At 41.4% G+C, this 23228-nt stretch overlaps 1 protein-coding gene across 4 annotated transcripts; it reads left to right on the forward strand.

Annotated features, from left to right (window-relative positions):
• Positions 1-1821: 1821 nt before the first annotated feature.
• On the forward strand, positions 1822-20102 carry cul5b (cullin 5b). Of its 4 annotated transcripts, none has more exons than XM_080436441.1 (20): positions 1822-1856; positions 3059-3168; positions 3317-3416; positions 3611-3787; positions 4210-4351; positions 5136-5281; positions 7341-7421; positions 8168-8306; positions 10193-10323; positions 10695-10802; positions 11445-11509; positions 11624-11756; positions 12953-13084; positions 13184-13307; positions 13976-14044; positions 14151-14326; positions 15021-15182; positions 15525-15643; positions 16921-17044; positions 18654-20102. In XM_080436441.1, exons 1-20 carry the CDS (start codon positions 1833-1835, stop codon positions 18846-18848), a joined length of 2457 nt encoding a protein of 818 aa, XP_080292567.1. In that variant the 5' UTR covers positions 1822-1832; the 3' UTR covers positions 18849-20102. The 4 variants fall into 4 exon arrangements, with proteins under 4 accessions (XP_080292567.1, XP_080292568.1, XP_080292569.1 ...); XM_080436442.1 differs by having other exon boundaries at positions 8168-8261; XM_080436443.1 differs by lacking the exon at positions 13976-14044.
• Positions 20103-23228: the final 3126 nt, after the last annotated feature.

Raw genomic sequence — 23228 nt, forward strand, 5'->3', positions numbered from 1 at the left:
GTGCGTGTGTGAGAGAGACAGAAGGAAATACCGACACTGATAGCGAATGAAAACAAAGACAGTTGTTTTTGAGAAGCATCGTGTCCTTGACACTGTGTAAATATTATCTTGTTCGTTTGGGTTTCACTCTCTTGCAGATGAGCCTTTCTGTGTTGGGGATCAGACTCACTGAATGGCCTTTTAAACAAGAAGTAAAAAAAAAGTACTTTATGCCTTTAACCATGGTGGTGGAAACTGGAAAGTAACTTATGTACATTTACTTAAGTACTGTACGTACTTAAGTACAATTTTGAGGTATTTGTACTTTACTTGAGTATTTCCAATACTTTATACTTCTACTCCACTACATCTTGGATCCAAATAGTACTTTTACTCCACTACAATTATTTGAAAACTTTAGTTACTAGTTACTTTGCAGATATACATTATGATATTATAAAACATTAACCAGTATAGCCCTATTTTATACCTAGGCTATTTGAAAATAGCCGATCTACACTTGTAGATCTGCTATTTTTTGTACTTTGACTTTTGGTGCTTTATATTTTGATGCCAATACTTTTGTACTTTTACTCAAGTAACATTTTGAACACAGGCCTTTTACTTGTAACAAAGTATTTTTATATTGTGGTATTGCTACTTTTACTTAAGTAAAATATCTAAGTAGGCCTACTTCTTCCACCACTGAGGAATATAGCTACTAGTACACTAATATCTAAATTATATACACAATCCCTTTGTTTTGTTTCAACATAAATAATTAGAATCCATTAAAATTATATATTCATATTTATCTGACATGTACTGCATGTTATTTATTCTTTGTTTTTGACACGAATCATTATGATCCATTCAAATAATATCTATATTCATATTAATCATCATGCAGCCTAGCTGTCATAAAGGAAACGATAACATGCAAGGCTGCATATCGTTTCCTTTATGACACAAATCATTATGATCCATGCAAATTATATCTGCCCAGAACCAGTGGTGGAGTAACTACTCTATTTTTGTTTTACTTAAGTAAAAGTATCAATACTGCAATGTAGAAATACTCTGTTATTACAAGTAAAAGTATCAAAATGTAATAAAGTACCAAAAGTAATAGTACTCATTATGCAGAATGTTTTCAAGTGTATAAAATGTATACAAAATCTTTTGAAAATAGCAGATCTACAAGCTCACAATGCCTGCATTGTCAGCTGAAGTGGTTGCTTTGCTGAAGTGGGTAATGTATTATTTGTAATAATAATCAAAATCATAATTATCAAGAAACTAAAGTTCAAATAATTGTAGTGGAGTAAAATTGTGGCAAGACCACTTTGGTAGAGGTTTGGGCTCTAAAAAAGCTGATTCAGAAAAGCTGATTCAGACAATATAGAACATCGGCAAGTCGGCAACCCACTGTTAATTTTTAATAAAAATGTCACTTCCTGATGATTTGGGGTTTTCTCATAGGGCGTTTTCTTCTTAATAAAATAAGCAAAAACCACCGGTAGTTAACATTTTTATAAAAAAAATCAACTTCGTTTGTGTTCGTTTACGGGCTAAAAGAGTGACTTTGAGAGCTAAGTCAAGGAGCATATTTTGAATGATCAATTTCTAATCAATGGAGCAATTATTTTAGATTTCATGTCCACCTTTAGAGTTATGTCAAGGTCAAGGTAACTACACAACCCAAACCTCTACCAAAGTGGTCTTGCCGTTTAAGTACAGTACTTGAGTAAATGTACTCAATTACTTTACGCCACTGGAGAAAACAATCTGTGGAGTCCCGAACCAAGCATATTCACGCGAGATCGCGCGAGACATAATAAGTTGAGGGGAACATGGCGACGTCTAATTTGCTGAAGGTAGGAAGCTTCCACTCTGAATCAATCCTTTAGGTCTCCATGTCACACAGTGTGACACCACGTTCTGATTGACTTTAAATCATGAATGGACCATTGATCACCGCTACGGTGTCCAGCAGAATGTCTTATTTACTCACTACGACCAGTTAGTTATCACTGGCTAACATTATAGCTACTATTCTATTCAATATGACTGAGGCTGAGCTGCTAAAAGAGCTATAAGATAGCTAACAGTACAGAGACACATTAAAGACACAGATGTGAACGTTATAGTCTTATTATGTCAGCTAGCATGTCATTGTGTTCATGCAGCAGCATCTGGGTGACATTAGAGACTAGAGAGCTGCAGCTGACTTGACGGTGGCATGTCCTCACTCCTTAGTGTTGATTACATTATTTAACTCTTGTGAGTGAACAAATGGAACCAAATGGACCCTCTCAGAGTTACACATGGATAGGATTTTATGGATCATCAGGGAAAGGGGACTTTTGTTTGCATTCAGAATGTTGGTCATCATGTGGGTTTTTGCAGGGACAGGTTGACTCGACTGCAGTGTCAACACAGGATCAGTCAAGCAATCAAACTTTTTATTTCAGTCTATTGGCAGAGTTCCGTAGGAGGAAAAAAAAGCAATGCATGTTATGTTATTCTAGACTTGAAAGCAGCAATCTGGGATTTATTTGAATAAATAAAATGTTATTTGAACCAATATGCATGGTAGAGTATGTTAATACAATATAACTAGCACATCTGCATCAGAGGGATGGTTGGAGGTGGTCTCCTCCTCTCCCTACTCTTCCACTGAGAAATGTATAGCCTGGTGTGTGGGTGGGTAGGACACCTACTGGTTGACAACAAGTAGCGCTGCCTGAAGCTCATAAGCCCAATATCTCCCCAGGTCAAGTGAGCAGTCCCTCTTGTCTGAGTGGTAGAAATTCCACGTGGGAGACCTGGGTTCAAATCCTGGCCAAGACATGAAACTTACAGATTGCGGCTTTAGTTTGACCACAGAAGTCCACAGGAGAAAAGCATGCACACATATGCTATGTTATTATTGTACGCTGTAACTAACCCCAATCTATTGATTACGGTTTTGTGAATGTTCCTTATTCCCACAGAGAACATATCAGGTGATATTTCACATTTGCCATACTGTAGCCAGAGTTGTGCTGTAGTTTATCCACTTTGTGCTTGTTTTCAGAATAAAGGCTCCCTCCAGTTTGAGGACAAATGGGATCTGATGCGTCCCATAGTCCTGAAGCTGCTACGCCAGGAGTCTGTCACCAAACAGCAATGGTTTGACCTCTTCTCGTAAGTGTATCAAATTAAATAATTATGGTTAGAGGGATAGATGTGGGTTCAGTCAGCTTTCTGTTGTGTTTTAGCAACTAGGAGGGAACAGATAGGGATTGCTAAATAGCCCTCCCATCGCCGCCTTTGTGCCTGTTGATTTCCACAGAGACGTCCATGCAGTGTGTTTGTGGGATGACAAAGGTCCAGCTAAGATCCATCAGGCCCTGAAAGAAGACATCCTAGATTTCATCAAACAAGCACAAGCAGTAAGGGTTTGGTGCCATAAAATGTCTCAACTTTGTGCTGCTCTTATCCCTGAGTCTAAGCAAATCTCTGTTCTTAATGCGTTGGAGATTTGGATTCAACACCTAACTTTTAGATAAGGTTGTATACAGATTACATGTATGATCATATTCCCCAACTAAGACTGTCCCTAACCTCCGTTCTCACCTTCCTCAAGCGGGTGTTAAGTCACCAGGATGACACAGCGCTGCTGAAGGCCTACATTGTGGAGTGGAGGAAGTTCTTCACGCAGTGTGACATCCTGCCCAAGCCCTTCTGCCAGCTGGAGATCACGCTCATGGGAAAACAAGGCAGCAACAAGAAGTCCAACGTGGAGGACAGCATCGTGCGGAAGGTGAGGAAAACGAGGAGCGTGTGAGAGAAGTGGGTCAGGACAAATCAAAATAATCAATATCATGATTATTTCAAGCTTTTGCCTCGATTACAATTAATGAACGTTTTTTTCATGATCTGCTATTTTCAGTGAAAAAAGCAGATCTACAAGCTGTGAGCGTGCAGATCGGCTATTTTTACTATTGTTTTACACCACCATTGCACAACCAAGTATAATACAGGGTTTATTTGGTTAATTGGTTAGTCAAAGTTATTGATTTAGTCAATTTATAGAAACTCCATTAGATATTTTTCATAGATTGGCTATTTTTGGTGCATGACACGGCACGCAACTAAGTATAATTAACGCTTAACCAGTCATCTAGCGGTGCTCCCACAGCATCCATGTTAATGTACCATACCTGTGTGTCTCTGTCGTCTCAGCTGATGCTGGACACATGGAACGAGTCCATCTTCTCCAACATTAAGAACCGACTGCAAGACAGTGCTATGAAGCTGGTCCACGCCGAGAGGCTGGGAGAGGCCTTCGACTCCCAGCTGGTCATAGGGGTTCGAGAGTCTTACGGTGAGAGAAAATACATCGAAAATATGGAGATACAAGGTTTTTGCCTGACAGTGACAAAATCATATCCCACTTAGTGGACATTGGCATCCAAAGCACCTTTCTGTACCATGAATGCAGTATGCCATATCAACAGTTGGAAATTACTCTTAAATAAAAAAAAATCTGAGTATGTTTTTATTACTAATATGTTGTGCATATATTAGAATAGGGCTCTTTTGTGATGCTTAGATCTTTTTTTCTTTTCTTTTTTTCTTCATTGTCATAATGCACAAGTATCTGCTAGTGTCTCGTTGGGTATCAGTCATTTTGGTTTTGTCATGCAGCAAATTTAGAACTACAAATCTGTGTATTTGCGTAATTCTTTTTTTAATGTACGTATATCTGCATACTTTTATAAAATTCACTACCTGTTTTCTCTGAGCAGTGAATCTTTGCTCCAACCCCGATGACAAGCTGACAAAGAATAGCCATGTAGTTAGTATGCCATATCAACAGTTGGAAATTACTCTTAAATTAAAAAAAATCAGAGTGTTTTTATTACTAATATGTTGTGCATATATTAGAATAGGGCTGTTTTGTGATGCTTAGATCTTTTTTTCTTTTCTTTTTTTCTTCATTGTCATAATGCACAAGTATCTGCTAGTGTCTCGTTGGGTATCAGTCATTTTGGTTTTGTCATGCAGCAAATGTAGAACTACAAATCTGTGTATTTGCGTAATTCTTTTTTTAATGTACGTATATCTGCATACTTTTAGAAAATTCACTACCTGTTTTCTCTGAGCAGTGAACCTTTGCTCCAACCCCGATGACAAGCTGCAGATCTACAGGGACAACTTCGAGAAGGCCTACATGGACTCTACTGAACGTTTCTACAGAACACAGGCACCCTCCTACCTCCAGCAGAACGGAGTCCAAAACTATATGAAATATGTGAGTACAGTACAATTTGTACCTAAGCTGCATCCTAGGTCTAAGCCTAGCACGAGAAGTCAAGGATTATCTGCAGAATATCAGGGAATTTATATGATGATGGGCTGTTTTTTTCCCCTCACTAATCTAACCAGAATGTATTTTAGTGCTTGTGGTCAGTGTTGACTGTTCATCATATCCTATCTCATGTTTTTATGATTTAGTTTGGTGTCTCAAGCTTGTATTCAAAAAGGTTACTACTAAAGATTCTGTGACTGGGTCAGTTTTGTTCCCCGCTTCAACGTTGTTTTCTTGGTTCCATGGTTAGTGTAAGGGTTTAAGCTCTGATTGGTGATGGAGTGGTTGTAGCTGTAGGGTTAGCTGCAGTACTTTTGGTTTTCATTTCTCTGCACTATGGGTTTCACTGTAGTATTTCCCAATAGCACTGGTGCAATTTGTTTGATGGTCCCTGAGTCAACAAGTTTATGTTAGAGGTCCAATCTACCTCCACATTCAACATTTTGCATACAAATACATAAGAGTAAAACCTATTTTTGCTTTTTTTAAAAGCAAAAATATGTTTTGGGGTTTTCTGCCTTTTATTGGATAGTAGATTTGAGAATGACAGGAAACGGGGGAAGAGAGACGGGGAGTGACAGGCAGCAAAGGTTGTCGGGCTCGGTTATCGAACCTGTGACTCGCTGTCAGGCTACATTAGAGCCTTTATGCAGTATGCGCCTTAACCACTAGGCTATCGTTTGGTGCCCTTCCTCAGACTTTTGCAGCAATTATAAACAGTAGTAAAGATGAAGGAAGAGAAAAAGAAAAAAAAAAAGAATAGCAATTGTACATGTCAAGTTTGTCAAACATGTCAACGTTTGTACGTTGGTCCTAGCACATATTGAGGTGCATAAAGGTTCATATAACAATGTACATACTGTACTCCACATTGTTATGGTACATCACCACTGTAATACAAACAAACATGGGCACAGTTAGGTGAAGGTCAACACTTGCTGCTGAGATTTGAGAGTTGCTGCCTACATGAAAGAATCCCAGCCTTCAGATTCAGACAACTTTATTCATCCCAAAGGGCAATTCATTTAGCAGCATTCCTAGTCCACAGACATGTCACATTACACAAAAGACAGAAGACTCACAGGCAAGGCAGTTACACATCGAAGACAACAGGTCAACACACTCTGGTCAACTTAAGTAAAGAACGAGCGGCAGCAAACCAATGAAGCAACAACAAAAATAATATAATAGCATATAAAACAAAATAAATGTTTTGTTATAGTTCATATAAAGGGCCGGGTTCAAGGAATGCAACAGTAATTTCAAATGACTAGCGTTTAATAGGCTGATACCAGAAGGAACGAAGGACAGGTGTAGCTGTTTGTTCTCCTAAGAGGCACATTATAATGCTGGCCTGAGGGCATTACAGTAAATTCACTGGACAGACCATGGTCAGGTTGGATAATAATTCCTTTTGCTTTCTGGGCCACCTGTTTCTCCCAAAGGAAGCACAGGGCTTGCATTATCTTAGAGCAGACTTTCACAATACCATGTATATACAGGCTATTCTTGTTTCTCACACATGACCATTATCAAATGAATGAGAAAGTAAAAAAGAATTCAATAATGAAGTCGAGGAAGTTATCGCCACATGCCATTTCATGAAGGCAGGTAGCGCACAACCACGATCTGACCCCAGAGTCTTGGCAGTTATTAGTTAATTGTTAATCCAAAGCTGTTGGAGCTTTATATTTTTCCATAACAAGTTCCAGAAGTTCCATTTCCATTTGTATTAACCTATTAAAATCGGGGCAGCATCTGTGTCATTTTAGAAAATAGCAGATATACAAGCTTGCGCGGCACGAAGTGATGCGCTGTACATTTTGTACATCTGCTATTTTTCAATCATTTTGAATAATTTTGAATGACGTTCTCAAAAAAGTTTGAGAACTACTGATTTAGAAGGCATTTGTAGAATCGGCCTCAGGTCTTAATGGGTTAAGACTTGAAAGTTAGTGTATCTCATGTCCGTGAGATACATGAGATTGTCTCTGTTTGCCAGGCTGATGCAAAGTTGAGGGAAGAGGAGAAACGTGCACTGCGCTACCTGGAGACAAGACGGGACTGTAACTCTGTACAAGCAGTGAGTAGCCAGCCACATCTCATTTACAGTACCTATGAATACATTAACTTAATATACTATACATACCGTATCATCGCTATTGGGTTGAAACCTTGATGTCCAAAATGGTTGCTTATCAGGAAATGGCTAAAAGAACCTTTGTTCCAATGGATCCAATGTAGCTACTATTTAGTCACAAGCTCTTTTTAATATGTTTTGTTGGTTAAATATTTATAAAACTCACATCGATTATTAATCATTGAGTGCCAATGACGTCTTTTGACGGCCGTTTTCAGTGTGCCATTAGTGCGAATGACGTCTTTTGACGTCACCTAAAACCACCTAAACTTTTTTTTCAAAATATATATATATATATATATATATATATATATATATTTTTATCTCAAAGGAACTAGGAGAAAACGATTTTCAAAAAGTTAATGCTCCATCCACTTCAATGTTAAAATGAAAACGGAGAAAAAAATTACTCTTTTCCATTTTTCCTGCCTGTGGCATATGGATCAACAAGCTTGAAATAAGCCTGGCAGTGAATGAGTTAAAAAGGCTAAAAAACAGCTGTGAGCTTGGAGATCGTCCATTTTCACTTCTTTTGCACAGCACTTTTGTATGACTGTATGGTATTCATATATGGACATATACACATACATACAAGGCTTCTGCCCGACAGCGACGATATTCAGCATTCCAGTAAAACACATTCAGCCTGTTTTTTTGTGTTGTGTTGTCTTTGCTTCTCTGTCTTTCAGCTAATGGAGTGTTGCGTCAACGCTCTGGTGACGTCGTTCAAGGAGACCATCCTGGCCGAGTGTCCAGGCATGATCAAACGAAATGAGACAGAGAGTGAGTACGGCAGGAGTGCCCCCGCCAAAGGCTCAGCCAGCTCAGGTTTGCACCAGGAAATTGGCCCGCACCTAAACGTCTGTAGAATACCCTTGTCTGCCCGCCGCCGCCGCCTCTCTCTGTTCTGATTGGTGTCTAGGCTGTAATAACCACTCATCACTGTGTTCTGGAGCTGTAGTTCTAACCATAGTGTCTATCTACAATAATGTGACCATGTTCATGGCCCTGAAGTGTCTGTGCTGTTACAGTGCAAGGCTGAAAATAGACAAAGGACATGATTCTGAAACAGACCCTTTCCTGTTGTCAAGTGGATCAGCTTAGGCCCCAGTACGTCATATTAACCACATGAACCCTAGTGTCCATATTCTGGGCATGCCATTATAGGCGAACATTGAGCAAAAATAGCAGATCTGTAACCTCACAACGCGTTGCACCGCTTTGTGAGCTTGTAGATTGGCTACTTTCTGTGAATAGATTTGGTAGAAAAAGGTGGGGACCAAGTATAAGACCCTTTTGGGTCTCCCTTCAATTTAGTATGGAGGGTTTAAGTGGTCTGATCCATTTTTGCTATTAGGCTTATTCTCTCAAGGATATCTGATATCGTTGGTCCTGAAGACTTTTGTCTGTAACAAATTCTTCATGTACTCTTAAGCCCAGTCCACACACCAATGACTCACCATGCAACAAGTTGCAACTTGCAACCACTTGCAGCAGAATCCCAAGACTGAACCGACCTGCAACAGGGCAATTCAGAATGCTGTGATTTCTCATCATCATTTCTCATCATTGGTGTGGATTGGGCTTTATACCAGTACCATCCCGTTTCGCTCTCAGATGTTGCAGGGCATAATATTGTTCATATCTTTTCGTACGTTTTTGGGGCTTTGCCGATTATTGCACCCATAGTACAGTAGAAAGATTCAAAGCACTGCACCCATAGTACAGTAGCAAGATTCAAAGCACTGCACCCATAGTACAGTAGCAAGATTCAAAGCACTGTAAGTGCTTTGAATCTTGCTACTGTACTATGGGTGCAATAATCGATTTGGGGGGAAACATAAAATATGTATTTATTCTTTTACTTTCAGTAGCAAGAATCTTCAACAATACAGAAAATAGCCACTCTACAAACTCACATTGCGCCATGAAGTAATGCATGGGGAACTTGTAGATCGGCTATTTGAACCTTTGTATGGTGAAATATATGATACATGTAGGGCGTAAGAAGTTAATCAGACTAATCGATTTAGTCGATTATAAAAATGTATTTGTATTTCAAAATGTTATATAATATATATATATATATATATATATATATATGTATACAAAACATTTAAATGGCATAAAAACATGCTTCTCGAGTATTACATTAATTGAAAAAGTAATCAATAGTATAATGGTTAGGAAAATAATCGATAGTTGCAGCCCTATACTAAACACTGTTTTAAACCATCAGACATTAGAGTGTCCCTTGTGCTGGACTCTAGTTGTGTGTGCGAGTATGCGTGCCCATAATGCCATAAGGCTCGGGCGCCCTAGCTCCACACCATGGGTGACCGGGCCTTCTGCTCAGCTGCCCCTCGACTGTGGAATGCCCTCCCTGACCACCCGAGAGCTCCACAGTCTGTTGACACTTTTAAGAGAGGACTAAAGACTTTCCTTTTTAACAAAGCATTCGCTTAGTTATAGTGTTTTACCTCCTAGTTCTTATGCTCATGTGATTTAGATTTTCTCCTTTTTTTTCTTTTTTTTTAGAAGTGTAGAAGTGTACACTTTAGAAGTGTAATTCAGTTTTTTACCCTGTATTGTAGCACTTTGAGATTTGTTTTAAATGCAATGTGCTATTATTATTATTATTATTATTATTATTATTACCATTATTATTATTATTATTATTATTATTACCGGTATTATCATCTCTCCTCCTGCAGAATTGCACTTGATGTTCTCCCTGATGGACAAGGTGCCCAGTGGCATAGAACCCATGCTGAAGAACCTGGAGGATCACATCATGAGCGCTGGCCTGGCTGACATGGTGGCCTCGGCAGAGACTATCACCTCAGTAAGTGCTTCCAGTGTACTTCTCACCCACAAGATGTTGATGTAAGGGGCGAAATCATTAATGGAAATGGTCTAATTGATACATACATACAGTGTAAATTGACAGAAAATGAAATGTCTTTAATTGAATAATATGACGTAATATGATGTAATATGATGCTATTTAATGTTCCACATTATAAAAGTCATTTCATTTTATGGTCTCAATCAATCACATAGATTCATCAAATAACCAAGACATCATTGTCAGATGAATCTATTATATTAAAAAAACAATCTCCTGTTTGTCGCAGCCCCAGCTGACATGAATATCTGATTGGAAAACACAACTCGGTGATGAGTTTATAATACTTGAGTTTGTCTCTTGAACAGGATTCTGAGAAATATGTGGAGCAGCTGCTCACGTTATTCAACCGATTCAGTCGACTGGTGAAAGAGGCCTTTCAGGACGACCCACGCTTCCTAACAGCCAGAGATAAAGTGAGCACAACAAGAAACAGTATCACACAGATCTGTAATCTGAGGAGGACACATTGCTGTGCAATTTACAATTTAGGGTCGTGGTTCCCAACCTTTTCTGGATCAGGGCCCACTTTGGGGGGAAAAAAACCACCCATCTGAGACCACTCAACACAGCAGCCATTTGGCTGTACATTTTTATAGCGTTTTCAGACGTTTATTTTAATGATCTGTCAATTGATTGTGTTTCAGCTTGGACCAATGGAACTAACGTAGTATACTTTAAGTTCATATTTATCGTTATCACAATGAAAGCTAATTGTTCCAAGATTTTAAAGAAAAAATAGGAAAAAAACGTTAGATTAATGTTATATTATCAACATTAACATATTTTGGCAATTATTTGTGGGCACACTTGTAATATTCCCATGGCCCACCAATGGGCCCGGGCCCACAGGTTGGGAATAGCTGATTTAGGCATTTATTTTAACAGACACTCTTATCCAAACTGGAGATGTGTCATTGGAATAAGCATTGGACATTGGACAAAACACTCAATGATCAGTAATATTACTTGTGTTTATCTCTTGAACAGGATTCTGAGAAATTTGTGGAGTTGTTGTCTAATGATCTACAATGACCATGTTCTTATCTGCCCTGCAGGCATATAAAGCCGTTGTGAACGACGCCACTATATTTAAATTAGAACTTCCCTTGAAGCAGAAAGGGTGAGAAATGCTCCTTGTACGATGTTGCATACCTTTGGTCCATCCACTGAAGAATGGCGTGTTGCATAAAGGCCACATTGACATTTTCGTCCCCTCCCCTGCTGTGTTTCTCAGTGTGGGCCTGAAAACCCAGCCAGAGTCCAAGTGTCCAGAGCTGCTCGCCAACTACTGTGATATGCTGCTGAGGAAAACGCCGCTCAGCAAGAAACTCACCTCTGAAGAGATAGAGGCCAAGCTCAAAGAAGTGGTACGTCTGCGCTTGTATGGGTCTGTCAATTTAAGGAATCTCTGTCAGGCCGTCTGATCCGCACTTTTCTCCACAGTGGGTTGAGCAATTGATCTAAACTTGCACACAGGCATTGACCATTGGCATATGGAGACAGTGAGAAGCCAATTTTTCACTTTCCCCCAAATGTAATCTCTATTTTGTGAATTCTGCTTTGGTCATTACTGCACATGCGGCTACGGCCTATGTTGTCACATACGGTCCCTGCTGGCTATGGGATCTGCTCTGTTGTCCTGGTTACGGTCCCTGTCGTTTGGTGGATTGGCTATGGGGCTACAGTACACACACTCACACACAACGCCACACGGAGAAGAACAGCAGCAGTACAGTACTTGAATGTAGTTTCATGAGCAGGAGATGATGTTCTTCCAGAGAGTGTGTTTGCATTGCAGGGTTTCATGCTCAAACAACCTGAGAAGAAGTGATGCCTAAAATAGAAGTTAATGACATTACAGAAAATACAGAAACAAAAAAAAACATGATGTTTTAGACACACCTGGTAGTTTTAAATGACTGAAAACTCAAGTGACCTGTGGCATCCAGGGACATAGCCAATTCTAGGCTTTGCCCCCAGGGGGTGCAAGGTTGAGAGAAAGAGATGAGCCAGTGTCTGTATGAATTGCACATTTCAGTATTTGTGCAGATGGAAATGTTATAGCAGGTTATAGCAGGTTATGACAGCATGCATTCACAACTGTGCATCACCACACAAACCCAGATAATCAGCTCCAACTGTAGAGATATACAAGTACTTTTAATTCTATGATATCATAACACTACATCCCTGAAAACTGTTTTGGTAATCTTATTACTTACTATTTATTATTTATTATAAATACATATATTTTAAAATATTCTTTCAGCTAGCCACTGCAATTGTACCCCTGGTAGACACTTGCATATCACAATGTATAAAAACCATTCTGCATAACTCGTATACTTCACTGTATTCTTTATAGTTATTGTTATAGAGTTGAGAAGGAAACTTTTTCTTATATTGGTTTGTAGTAGCTAGCAGTTGGTTTGGTGGGTATTTAACAGCCGATTTAATTCTGTGAAATGTAATTGTCATGGTATTCCTGTGAGCTTTTTCCGAAGGACAGCTGTGAGTATGTGATGATATGCCATAATAAGTTTTTGTATGAACTCTTTTACAGCTATTAGTGCTTAAGTATGTCCAGAACAAAGACGTGTTCATGCGTTACCACAAAGCACATCTGACGCGTCGCCTCATCCTAGACATCTCAGCAGATAGTGAAATAGAAGAGAATATGGTGGAGTGGCTCAGGGTAAGACCTGTGTGTGTGTGTGTGTGTGTGTGCGCGTGTGCGTGTGCGTAAGTGAGTGAGTATTATTTGGTTGACCGTACTGTCGTGTACTTCCAACAGGAAGTAGGAATGCCAGCGGACTATGTCAACAAGCTGGCCAGAATGTTCCAAGATATCAAGGTGTCGGAGGACCTCAACCAGTCTTTCAAAGAAATGCACAAACATAACAAGCTAGCATTGCCAGGTAAGAGACGAAAAGAGTAGCAATCACTTGCTATATTATGCTTCTGTGTACAGTGTGTGCATAACTGTAGTCCCGGGTTTACGGAAAGTTTCATACCCGTTTCCTGTTCCAGTTCATTTTCCCATAGTCTTGATTGATTGGCTCTGTGGCAGATTTCAACCGGAAACACATATCGTTGCTGTCGGGCAGAAACCTCTTATCTCCATATTTTAACTTTTTGTGTTTTTTCGTAAATTAACACCCTACTTGATCATACTTCAGCGTCACACAAAAGCCTCAAAAGTAGCAGATCCACAAGCTCGAAACGCGTTGCATCGCGCCACGTTTTGAGCTTGTCGATCTGCTACTTATGATACTTCTGAATTTGACTCCTGAAAAGTAACGGTTTTGGACATATGAGGTTTCCACCCGACAGACGATATGAAGGTGTCATACAAGCTCACATTAGAGGCGGCCACAGCTTAGTGGTAATAGCAAGGTCACTGGTTCAAGGTCTATGTGTTGAATTGTCTATGTGTTGAAGTTTCCCTGAGCAAGACATTTACCCCTAACTGTTCCCCCCAAGTACTCATCATAACCATCTTAGCAGCCATCAACTGGGTGAAGCTGAACACTGAATTTCCCCCCGGGACTAATAATGTAAAACATTATAATAATTGTGTTTCCAGGCAAAAACATAAGCTCCACTTCCCAGCCTTGCGGCCTGGTGGAGATAACGGCAAACCTTAAATTACCAGGCATGTTATACAAGTACCGTATAATGCTAATAATATCTTGTACATTTCAAGCTATAGGATGGTTTATGTCAACAATATATGCGTTTCCTTTCATGTTCCCTTGCAGCGGACTCTGTCAACATTAAGATTCTGAATGCTGGCGCGTGGTCGAGGAGCAGCGAGAAGGTGTTTGTTTCTCTGCCTACAGAACTGGAGGATCTGATACCAGAAGTAGAGGACTTCTACAAGAAGAACCATAGTGGCAGAAAGCTCCACTGGCACCACCTCATGTCCAATGGCATTGTGAGTCATAAATGCACATACAGTGGCTAAAGTTGGTCTCATTGCTTGTTTGGCTTTGGATTGAAGTTTGTGTCACGTTGCGACGCATTGTGAGCTTGTAGATCTGCTATTTTCACCAAATGTTTGACATGCCCAGTATAGGTACACTACTAGGGTTCATGTGGTTAAAGGACGACTTCACCGATTTTCAACGTATCTTCATATAATTGGTCCTCACTAATACTCATGATAAAATGGTAAAAAAAAAATCTACTCGGTCTGTGTCTCAGAGGAGGGCTGTGGACAGTTCAGAGTCCCGTCTACCAGTGACATCATCAATGGGGAATCCAAGCTAATAGAAACTGCAGGCTTTCTATTCCTGGAAAGTTGCAATGCAATAAAGAAGCCATTGTTCTCGTGTTAATAAAAATCTAAATACAAAATTTGAAATCTTGTTGGGGAAAAAAATCATGCCTAACGATGATGTCACTGGTAGACGGGTTTCTGGACTGTCCACAGCCCTCCTATGAGACACAGACCAAGTAGAAAAAAATGGTACCATTTTATCATGAGTATTAGTGAGGACCAATTATATGAAGATATATTGAAAATCGGTGAAGTCGTCCTTTAAAGAGAAGTCTCTGTGAAGGATTCTGTTGAAGCAGGTTGACCATATCCCCCACCATCTGTCACCTCTCTCTCTTTCCATCTCCAGATAACTTTTAAGAACGAGGTGGGGCAGTATGACCTGGAGGTAACCACGTTCCAGCTCGCCGTGCTGTTTGCCTGGAACCAGCGGCCGAGGGAAAGGATCAGTTTCGAGAACCTTAAGTTGGCCTCTGAGCTTCCAGATGCCGAGCTGCGACGCACACTCTGGGTAAGGCTGAAAATAGCGGCGCCTTGTAAATCAGCTATTGTTGCTGTGGGACAGTGCCATATGGCGGAGTATACATTAGGCATAAGGATGGTGACTAGGCTGACTCTTTAATCAGGTTCATACTGTGTATCCGTAATGCATAGTATACTGGGAAAAAAGAAGACCTGTAGTTATATACAAGAAGCTGTTCCCAAAGATTATGATAATTAAAAAAAAAAGAAATTGTCAGTCACGCAATGTTAGGTCAATCAAAGTAGTCATTTTATATTTATTTTCTGTTTTAATTTGATTATTTGGTCACACTGGCATATTACTTTACTGTCATCTCTCTCCCCCCTCCAGTCTTTGGTGGCGTTCCCAAAACTGAAGCGTCAGGTGTTATCGTACGACCCGGTGGTGGGTTCACCCAAAGACTTTGCAGAAGGAACACTATTCTACATCAACCAGGAGTTCTCTCTAATGTGAGAAATGTGGAGAGTCCTCTTTGTCAGCCCCCTTTTTACACCTGGCATTAAAATGTGTCTTGGATGACTGGATAGCAAACTGATTGCACTTTGCATAAAAGTCGAGACATAAATGCAACTTACGACTCTTTTCGGCTATAAAAAAGGGTAACCCAGAACTTTCCAACTTTCCGGAACCTGTGGCGTTCTGTGATGATTTTTTGTTCATGTTATTCCATTGTAACCAGAATCAGGGAGGTATTTTATTTTTAAAAAAAGAAGAAAAAAAGAAACTAAAATAGCTGATCTACAAGCTGAATTTGTAGATCAGCTATTTTTTTAAGCATTTGAAAGTTCTATGTCCTGGGTATCAAGATCTCAGGGTTAGTAGTACCTCCTGAGCAGGGCCAAAATGTTGTTCTGAAAACCCTATTTGAAACCGAGCCGTAGCGTCTGGAATCAAGTCGAACCTGTGAAATATGTTTTGCGGCATTGGCATGGTTCACTCATTTTGTAACCCCATTTTTTACACCCAGTGCAATTGTCTATGTAATCCTGGGCACTACCTTCCCTCTGCCAACCTAGGGAGGCCAGGGCCGAGCTCATGCCTCCTTCAATGCATGAGAGCCAACTGACCTTCTTATCACCTGACAGGGGAGAGTTTCCCTGGTTGGACGTAGCGCGTGGAAGGAACACGTTATTCCAACCAGTTCCTTTCCCCTCCATCAGGTGCCCTGGCTGGCCAGGGGGAGGCAGTATAGTGACCAGGATTACTGCATGTTTTTGTGAGGGTATCTACGAGGGTATTGAAGACGGATTGAAATCCTGTTAAAGGTTTAGTCTACCGATTTACATGCATTGGCGTATTGTAGCTGTAACCTCTCGTACGTGTAAGTGGATCCATCTCTCCCAGCCACATACAGGATTTCTCTCTACACACATTACATCCCTGACGATGTCAATGGAAAGAGAAATGGTGCACATTTTAGTTTTGAGCTGAGCTTGCAGTAGATACAACAATACATACAAAATGGCAATTTCAGGAGTGCCTACCATGTCTCCAGTAGCTAAATGACAGACGGGCAGGGCTGTTAGAAAGTACATTTAGTAAGATGAATGTTCACATTACACTGGAGAGCGCTTGAGGGAGTGCATCGGGATTTTCTATCCGGCTGTTTCTAGACACTTTTCTGACGACAGGTTTAAATGTAATGGGGATAAATCGCTTCACATAAATCACATGCAATCTCTATACAAATTTGTATTTTATTTTATTTTTTTCTATCTATTCCCAGAAAAAACTCCAAGGTGCAGAAAAGGGGAAAGATCAATCTGATTGGTCGGTTGCAGCTCACCACAGAGCGAATGAGAGAGGAGGAGAACGAGGGTATAGTCCAGCTCAGGATACTAAGAACACAGGTATGGAGACCACGGCACAGCAGCTCGCTGTGCTCACCGCTGGAAAGTAACTTAAGTACATGTACTCAAGTACTGTACTTAAGTACAATTTTGATGTATTTTTACTTTACTGGAGTATAGTTCCAATGTACACTTTTACTTCTATTCCACTACAGCAGTGGTTCTCAATCTTTTTCATGTCAAGGACCCCCAAAATTATATGTATTTGGCCGCAGACCCCGATCTGAAAAGGTTTTGTGCCACGGACACCCAGAAGAGAAGATTTATGTACAAAAATAAAAGAAGAATGCCAAACATCAAATATTAAAAAAAATAGCAGATGTTGAATAGCCAATGTATAAATGGATAAAGTGGTAAAATGATTGTGATGCTATATTAACAAATGTATCCCCACTTTGAGAACCACTGGTACAACTAATGTAATGTAATCCAATTTTCAATACTTTTACTTCAGTACATCTCGGAGGCAAATATTGTATTTTTACTCAACTACAATTATTTGACATCTTTAGTTACTAATTACTTTGTAGATTTTGGATTATTATTACAAAACATACATTAAACCACTTGAGCCCTATATATATATATATACTTCGACTACAGTGTATTTGAAAATTGCCGATCTATAAGATCACAGCTTGTAGATTTCCCAAGGATTTTTATACACTTCATACATTTGAAAACTTGTGAAATGGAACATTCTGCACTTTTACTTTTGTTACTTTAAGCACATTTTGATGCCAATACTTTTATACTTTTACTCAAGTACATTTTGAATACCTGACTTTTACTTATAACAGAGAATTTCTACATTGTGGTATTGATACTTTTACTTACTTAAGTAAAGAATTTACTACCACTGGGTGTGCTCAACATGCACGTAGGACCGGCCAACTGTTGGGTTCTTGAATTACTCCGGGACAATTCCCACTACTGTGACGAGCACCACCTTCTGTGTGAACAAATAATCAAACACTGCGTTTCCCACGAAGGAATCTCACATACAATATGTTATGTTATCTTAACCGCTAGCCACGTTTCAATTTGAGAAAGACTTTACTTAAGTCCTACGTACTTCGTTGTACAACAAATAGCTGAATCAGCTGATCTACAAGCTCACAGCATGTTGCATCTCTTTGCCTTTTTTTTAATGAAAGTGTAAATTTTAGAACATTAACATTTGCCCCAAATAGGGTTGCCATGGTTAACACAATTCTTTTATTAAATTGTTACATTAGACTTTCTTTCTTTTTTTCATTTTTCATTTATTTCTTTATTTGGGAGGGACAGTTTGTATTTATGAACAATACATATTAAGTACTGTAAATACACAGGATTTAGCAAGAGATGCAAATTTCATCCGTAGTCCCCGACATAAAAACAGGTAACATGCAAAAATACATCAATGCAATCAGACACCATGAATAATACAAATAAATCACAAAAACAGGGTGACAGCTTTAGTATGATCAAGTAGGGTGTTAATATGGACATAAGAGGTTTCTGCCCGACAGCAACGTTATGTTATCTTATTAATTAACCCCCGTTTTATTTCCCAGATGAGTTTCTTTCTCACGCATTTCCCCTCCTCTACCCCCCGCCCATCCAGGAAGCTATCATTCAGATCATGAAGATGAGGAAGCGTCTAAACAACGCCCAGCTGCAGACGGAGCTGGTGGAGATTCTGAAGAACATGTTTTTGCCACAGAAGAAGATGATCAAGGAGCAGATGGAGTGGCTCATAGAGCACAAGTACATCAAACGGGACGAGACGGACATTAACACCTTCATCTACATGGCGTAGCACGGCCAACACATGACTACAGAGAGCTGCTCTCTGTGTCGGCCGTCGTTTGCGTGGCTTTGGGCCTGATGGACAACTGAGAGTATATCCAGGCCCCTCGTCCTCCATTGAACTCATGAACCCTAGCGTTTCTATTCTGCGGTGAACATTCGGCGACAATGGTATATCTACAAGCTTGCAATGCGTCGCGATCGCGACGCATTGCGAGCTTGTAGATATGCTATTTTCTGGGGGACTCCAGTCAACTTAAGTATATAGGGTTTAAATGGTTAAAAGTAAAAAACTAAACAAAGTTGTGCAGGGAGTCGGGGTAGGCATGAATTTATGACTGGAGATGTATTTAAAATAAACTGAACTTCCTGCCTTTAAAGTTCTATAATGAAAAAAAAAGAAAAAAAGAAAAGATAATGCTTTGGAGAAACCGCAGGAGTCAGCACCAAATGTTTTACGGTTGTTTTGGCTTGGAAGGGGTTTCCTTGTCTGTCAGATGAGGCTCGGCTTGTGAATGGTCCGTTTTTGTTGCCATGGTGTGCCCCAGCCACCATGCCGACCAATCACCACGCTTGCCCCCCACAGACACATACACCACGCCTCCACATTGATTGTTTTGTGTGAGTCTAAAGGCATGCTGAGGGGATAAGAAATGGAAGGGCCCTGCCGCTCACAACTCCTGCAGACCACCACCACTCAAAACAACACAGACACAAGCTAGTGTGCTTCTCTGCATTTTGTGACACACACACACACAGAGGTTGTGTCTTTTACCCAAGTTAAGTCAGACATATTTTTGTTTGTGGCGGCGTGTGTGTGTGCGCTGTCAAAGCTGTAGTGAGAGCGGTCTCAGGTAGAGTGATTCAGCACTTCCATCAGGACATGAAATAGTAAAGCAGCGGTCCGGGATATAAAGCACTTGACAGCTTCCAGAACAGAAACAAGGCAACGAGTGGACCCAAGTTCCCAAAACGTTCCCCTAGCCTCTACTCATAGGTCACAAGTAGAATGTGGAACAATTAGCATATTGCTACTATATAATATAAAATCCATTTTCATCTACCACATGTGCCCATGGGTGTATGGGCTCTACTGGAAATGAGTCGGCCCCCCCGCCACCCCCAGCCCCTCCCTCACTCTCTTCTACAGGTATCCTGAGAAAGGAGGCAGAGATTTAGTGTTACACATGTTGACTACAGAAATTCAAAGCTATACTTTAGGAGAGTGTACAAAGGGATGTGAATAATGAAATGACTAAATAAACAGCACCTTATTATAAAACAATGTGCATGCTTGTTGTCATTGGTCCTGGAGTGAGTTTAGCTGGTATGTGACATGTTAACGGTTGCCGTTTTATTTGCGATTTGTTCTAAATCCTACACACTTAGGTTATGAAAGGAATATTCCTATTCTTTGATAACCAAAGCAATGTGTGTGATTAAGATTTTTTTATATAGGCTATTCATTTGCTCTTATCCAATTGTACCCAACCTCCGATCTGATGGCAGCGCATGAGCTACATTTTCATTCCAGGTGTTGGGTTTACTGGGACACCTGCTTTTCGTCTACCGTCTACATCTCGGATCAACTTTATGAAGTGCTGGAGCATGTCATCTCTATTGCCTGCACCATCCTAAGGGATATGAGGAGATCTGTAACCTGTCGTGTACCATCCTAAATTATATGAATAGATCTTTATTAGTGATTCTCAACCTTTTGAATTTCAAGGACCCCGTCAGGCCACGGTCCCCCATTTGATAAATGTTTTACAAAATGCATCTGTAGACACTGATGATTTGAGAACCAGTTATAACCTGAAACATCCTAGATAAAGGATATGTGATCTATATGCAGCTGTACCAGGTATAGCCTATGAGTATATCTATAACTGTCCTGTAACATCCTATCTGAGGAGTGAGGACAGTACAGAAATATTTTTCATTTGGCTGGTTAAATCATTCATGTGCTTGAAGTGGCTCCACTGTGTTTGTATTGAGTGCTGTGCTTTTTGTACACCGCCTTGCTACCAGGCTGTATAAAGCCCGATTTGTACACCCTTGTACGGCGGAGTATAATTTCTGCGTATATTTCAAGCTAACGTGTCGCATTGCTACAATAATAGTAATAGGCAATGGCATCATTGGAGCATACAATGAAAATGAACTGGAGTCTGGAGCCATACGAACTCACCAAGTGAATTGTTCTAATTCACCAGTCTACAATAAATGTGATCTTTCGTCGCCATCAAGTGGAATTTCAAAGGAATTGCAGCATCGACCGGACAAAGGAGACATGGGAATATCCATCAATTAGGGTCATTACATTTCGCTTAATCATGTCAAGTAGGCCTACTGGCCTAGAGATGCATTTGAGAGGAAAAAGCCCACCCCTATACCATTCAGAAACAAACAAGGACTTCTCGTTCATGATATAATTTGTATAGCTACTTAAAGAACATGTGCTCGTCTTGGATTCGAGCAGTTATAACTTGAACAGGAGACTGAGATGAAAAGTAGCATAGTGTTATTATTTTTGTCATCATGCATTGCACTGATCATGGCCACAATGCTGCAGATCTGCCTTTGTTTGGGGCTCCTTTGGCCAAAAACACGTCCATGCCCATTCGTAGTGACAGCACCGGACACCCTGGAAGGCCTTTAAAATATATATATATATATATATATTGTGGACAAAATAGCCAATTTTACATCGAGGTGCCCAGATGTCCCAGGGGTTTGCGGCCGCCGGCTCACGTTACCGCAGTCCCACCTATCCTGTATCATAGCCTACAGATCTCTCAGTGACAGATATAGACGGGGAGACAAACATGAATTATTACTAGGGTTCCTTTTTCTTTATTTTTGATCTACCCTGGTGGTCCCTGCTGGCAAACACAAGGCAATATAACCCGAGCAGTTAAATTGCATTATTGCAAGTGGATTTGTGCTAATAAGATGGATAGTGCGCGGGTGCGTCCCGTGCACACAATCCTCTCTAATCACTTACAACGTTGCATCCTCTTTAATAAATAAGGGGATTTCATTCAAAAAGCCTCATTTCGCACGGCGGTGTCGCGCGGCCGAAAATAGCCGATCTACACCCAGCCAGCACGCCCACGTGGGACCCATATGGGCCCAATGCGGGCTACTTGGGTACCAAGTGGGCATGGGCTTGAACTGGGCAAATTATGAGGGTCCCAGGTGGGCTGCATGTGGGCTAACTGGGCGTGGGTTGGAAGCGGGCAAGCACACGTGGTTCCCGCGTGGGCTGCATATGGGCTAACTGGGCGTGGGTTGGAAGCGGGCAAGCCCACGTGGTTCCCGCGTGGGCTGCATGTGGGCTAACTGGGCATGGGTTGGAAGCGGGCAAGCCCACGTGGTTCCCGCGTGGGCTGCATGTGGGCTAACTGGGCATGGGTTGGAAGCGGGCAAGCCCATGTGGTTCCCGCGTGGGCTGCATGTGGGCTAACTGGGCGTGGGTTGGAAGCGGGCAAGCCCACGTGGTTCCCGCGTGGGCTGCATGTGGGCTAACCGGCATGGGTTGGAAGCGGGCAAGCCCACGTGGTTCCCGCGTGGTCTGCATGTGGGCTAACTGGCATGGGTTGGAAGCGGGCAAGCCCACGTGGTTCCCGCGTGGGCTGCATGTGGGCTAACTGGGCGTGGGTTGGAAGCGGGCAAGCCCACGTGGTTCCCGCATGGGCTGCATGTGGGCTAACCGGCATGGGTTGGAAGCGGGCAAGCCCACGTGGTTCCCGCGTGGGCTGCATGTGGGCTAACCGGCATGGGTTGGAAGCGGGCAAGCCCACGTGGTTCCCGCGTGGGCTGCATGTGGGCTAACCGGCGTGGGTTGGAAGCGGGCAAGCCCACGTAGTTCCCGCGTGGGCTGCATGTGGGCTAACTGGGCGTGGGTTGGAAGCGGGCAAGCCCACGTGGTTCCCGCGTGGGCTGCATGTGGGCTAACCGGCATGGGTTGGAAGAGGGCAAGCCCACGTGGTTCCCGCGTGGGCTGCATGTGGGCTAACCGGCATGGGTTGGAAGCGGGCAATCCCACGTGGTTCCCGCGTGGGCTGCATGTGGGCTAACCGGCATGGGTTGGAAGCGGGCAAGCCCACGTGGTTCCCGCGTGGTCTGCATGTGGGCTAACCGGTATGGGTTGGAAGCGGGGAAGCCCATGTGATTCCCACGTGGTGTGACTGGTTAACTGCTGGCTAACTGACATGTACATATGGGCTAACTGGGCATGGGTTGGAACACACACACACACGCGCACTCAATCACTCACTATAAATCGTATAATGTGTAAACAGATTTGTTTTTGTTTTTTGTTTTACCACTGCCAAACTAAACACTAATGCCAAAAACAGCCAATCTACAAGCTCACAAAGACGGA

This window comes from Gymnoscopelus braueri (assembly GCF_963280865.1).
Source record: "Gymnoscopelus braueri genome assembly, chromosome: 8".
NCBI lineage: Eukaryota > Metazoa > Chordata > Actinopteri > Myctophiformes > Myctophidae > Gymnoscopelus > Gymnoscopelus braueri.

Coding starts and splice junctions, on each gene's coding strand:
- cul5b (XM_080436441.1), top strand. CDS start 1,833: ATGGCGACGTCTAATTTGCTGAAG. Junction 11,510..11,623: donor CTTCCCTTGAAGCAGAAAGG/GTGAGAAATGCT, acceptor TGTGTTTCTCAG/TGTGGGCCTGAAAACCCAGC. Junction 15,183..15,524: donor AGCTGCGACGCACACTCTGG/GTAAGGCTGAAA, acceptor TCCCCCCTCCAG/TCTTTGGTGGCGTTCCCAAA.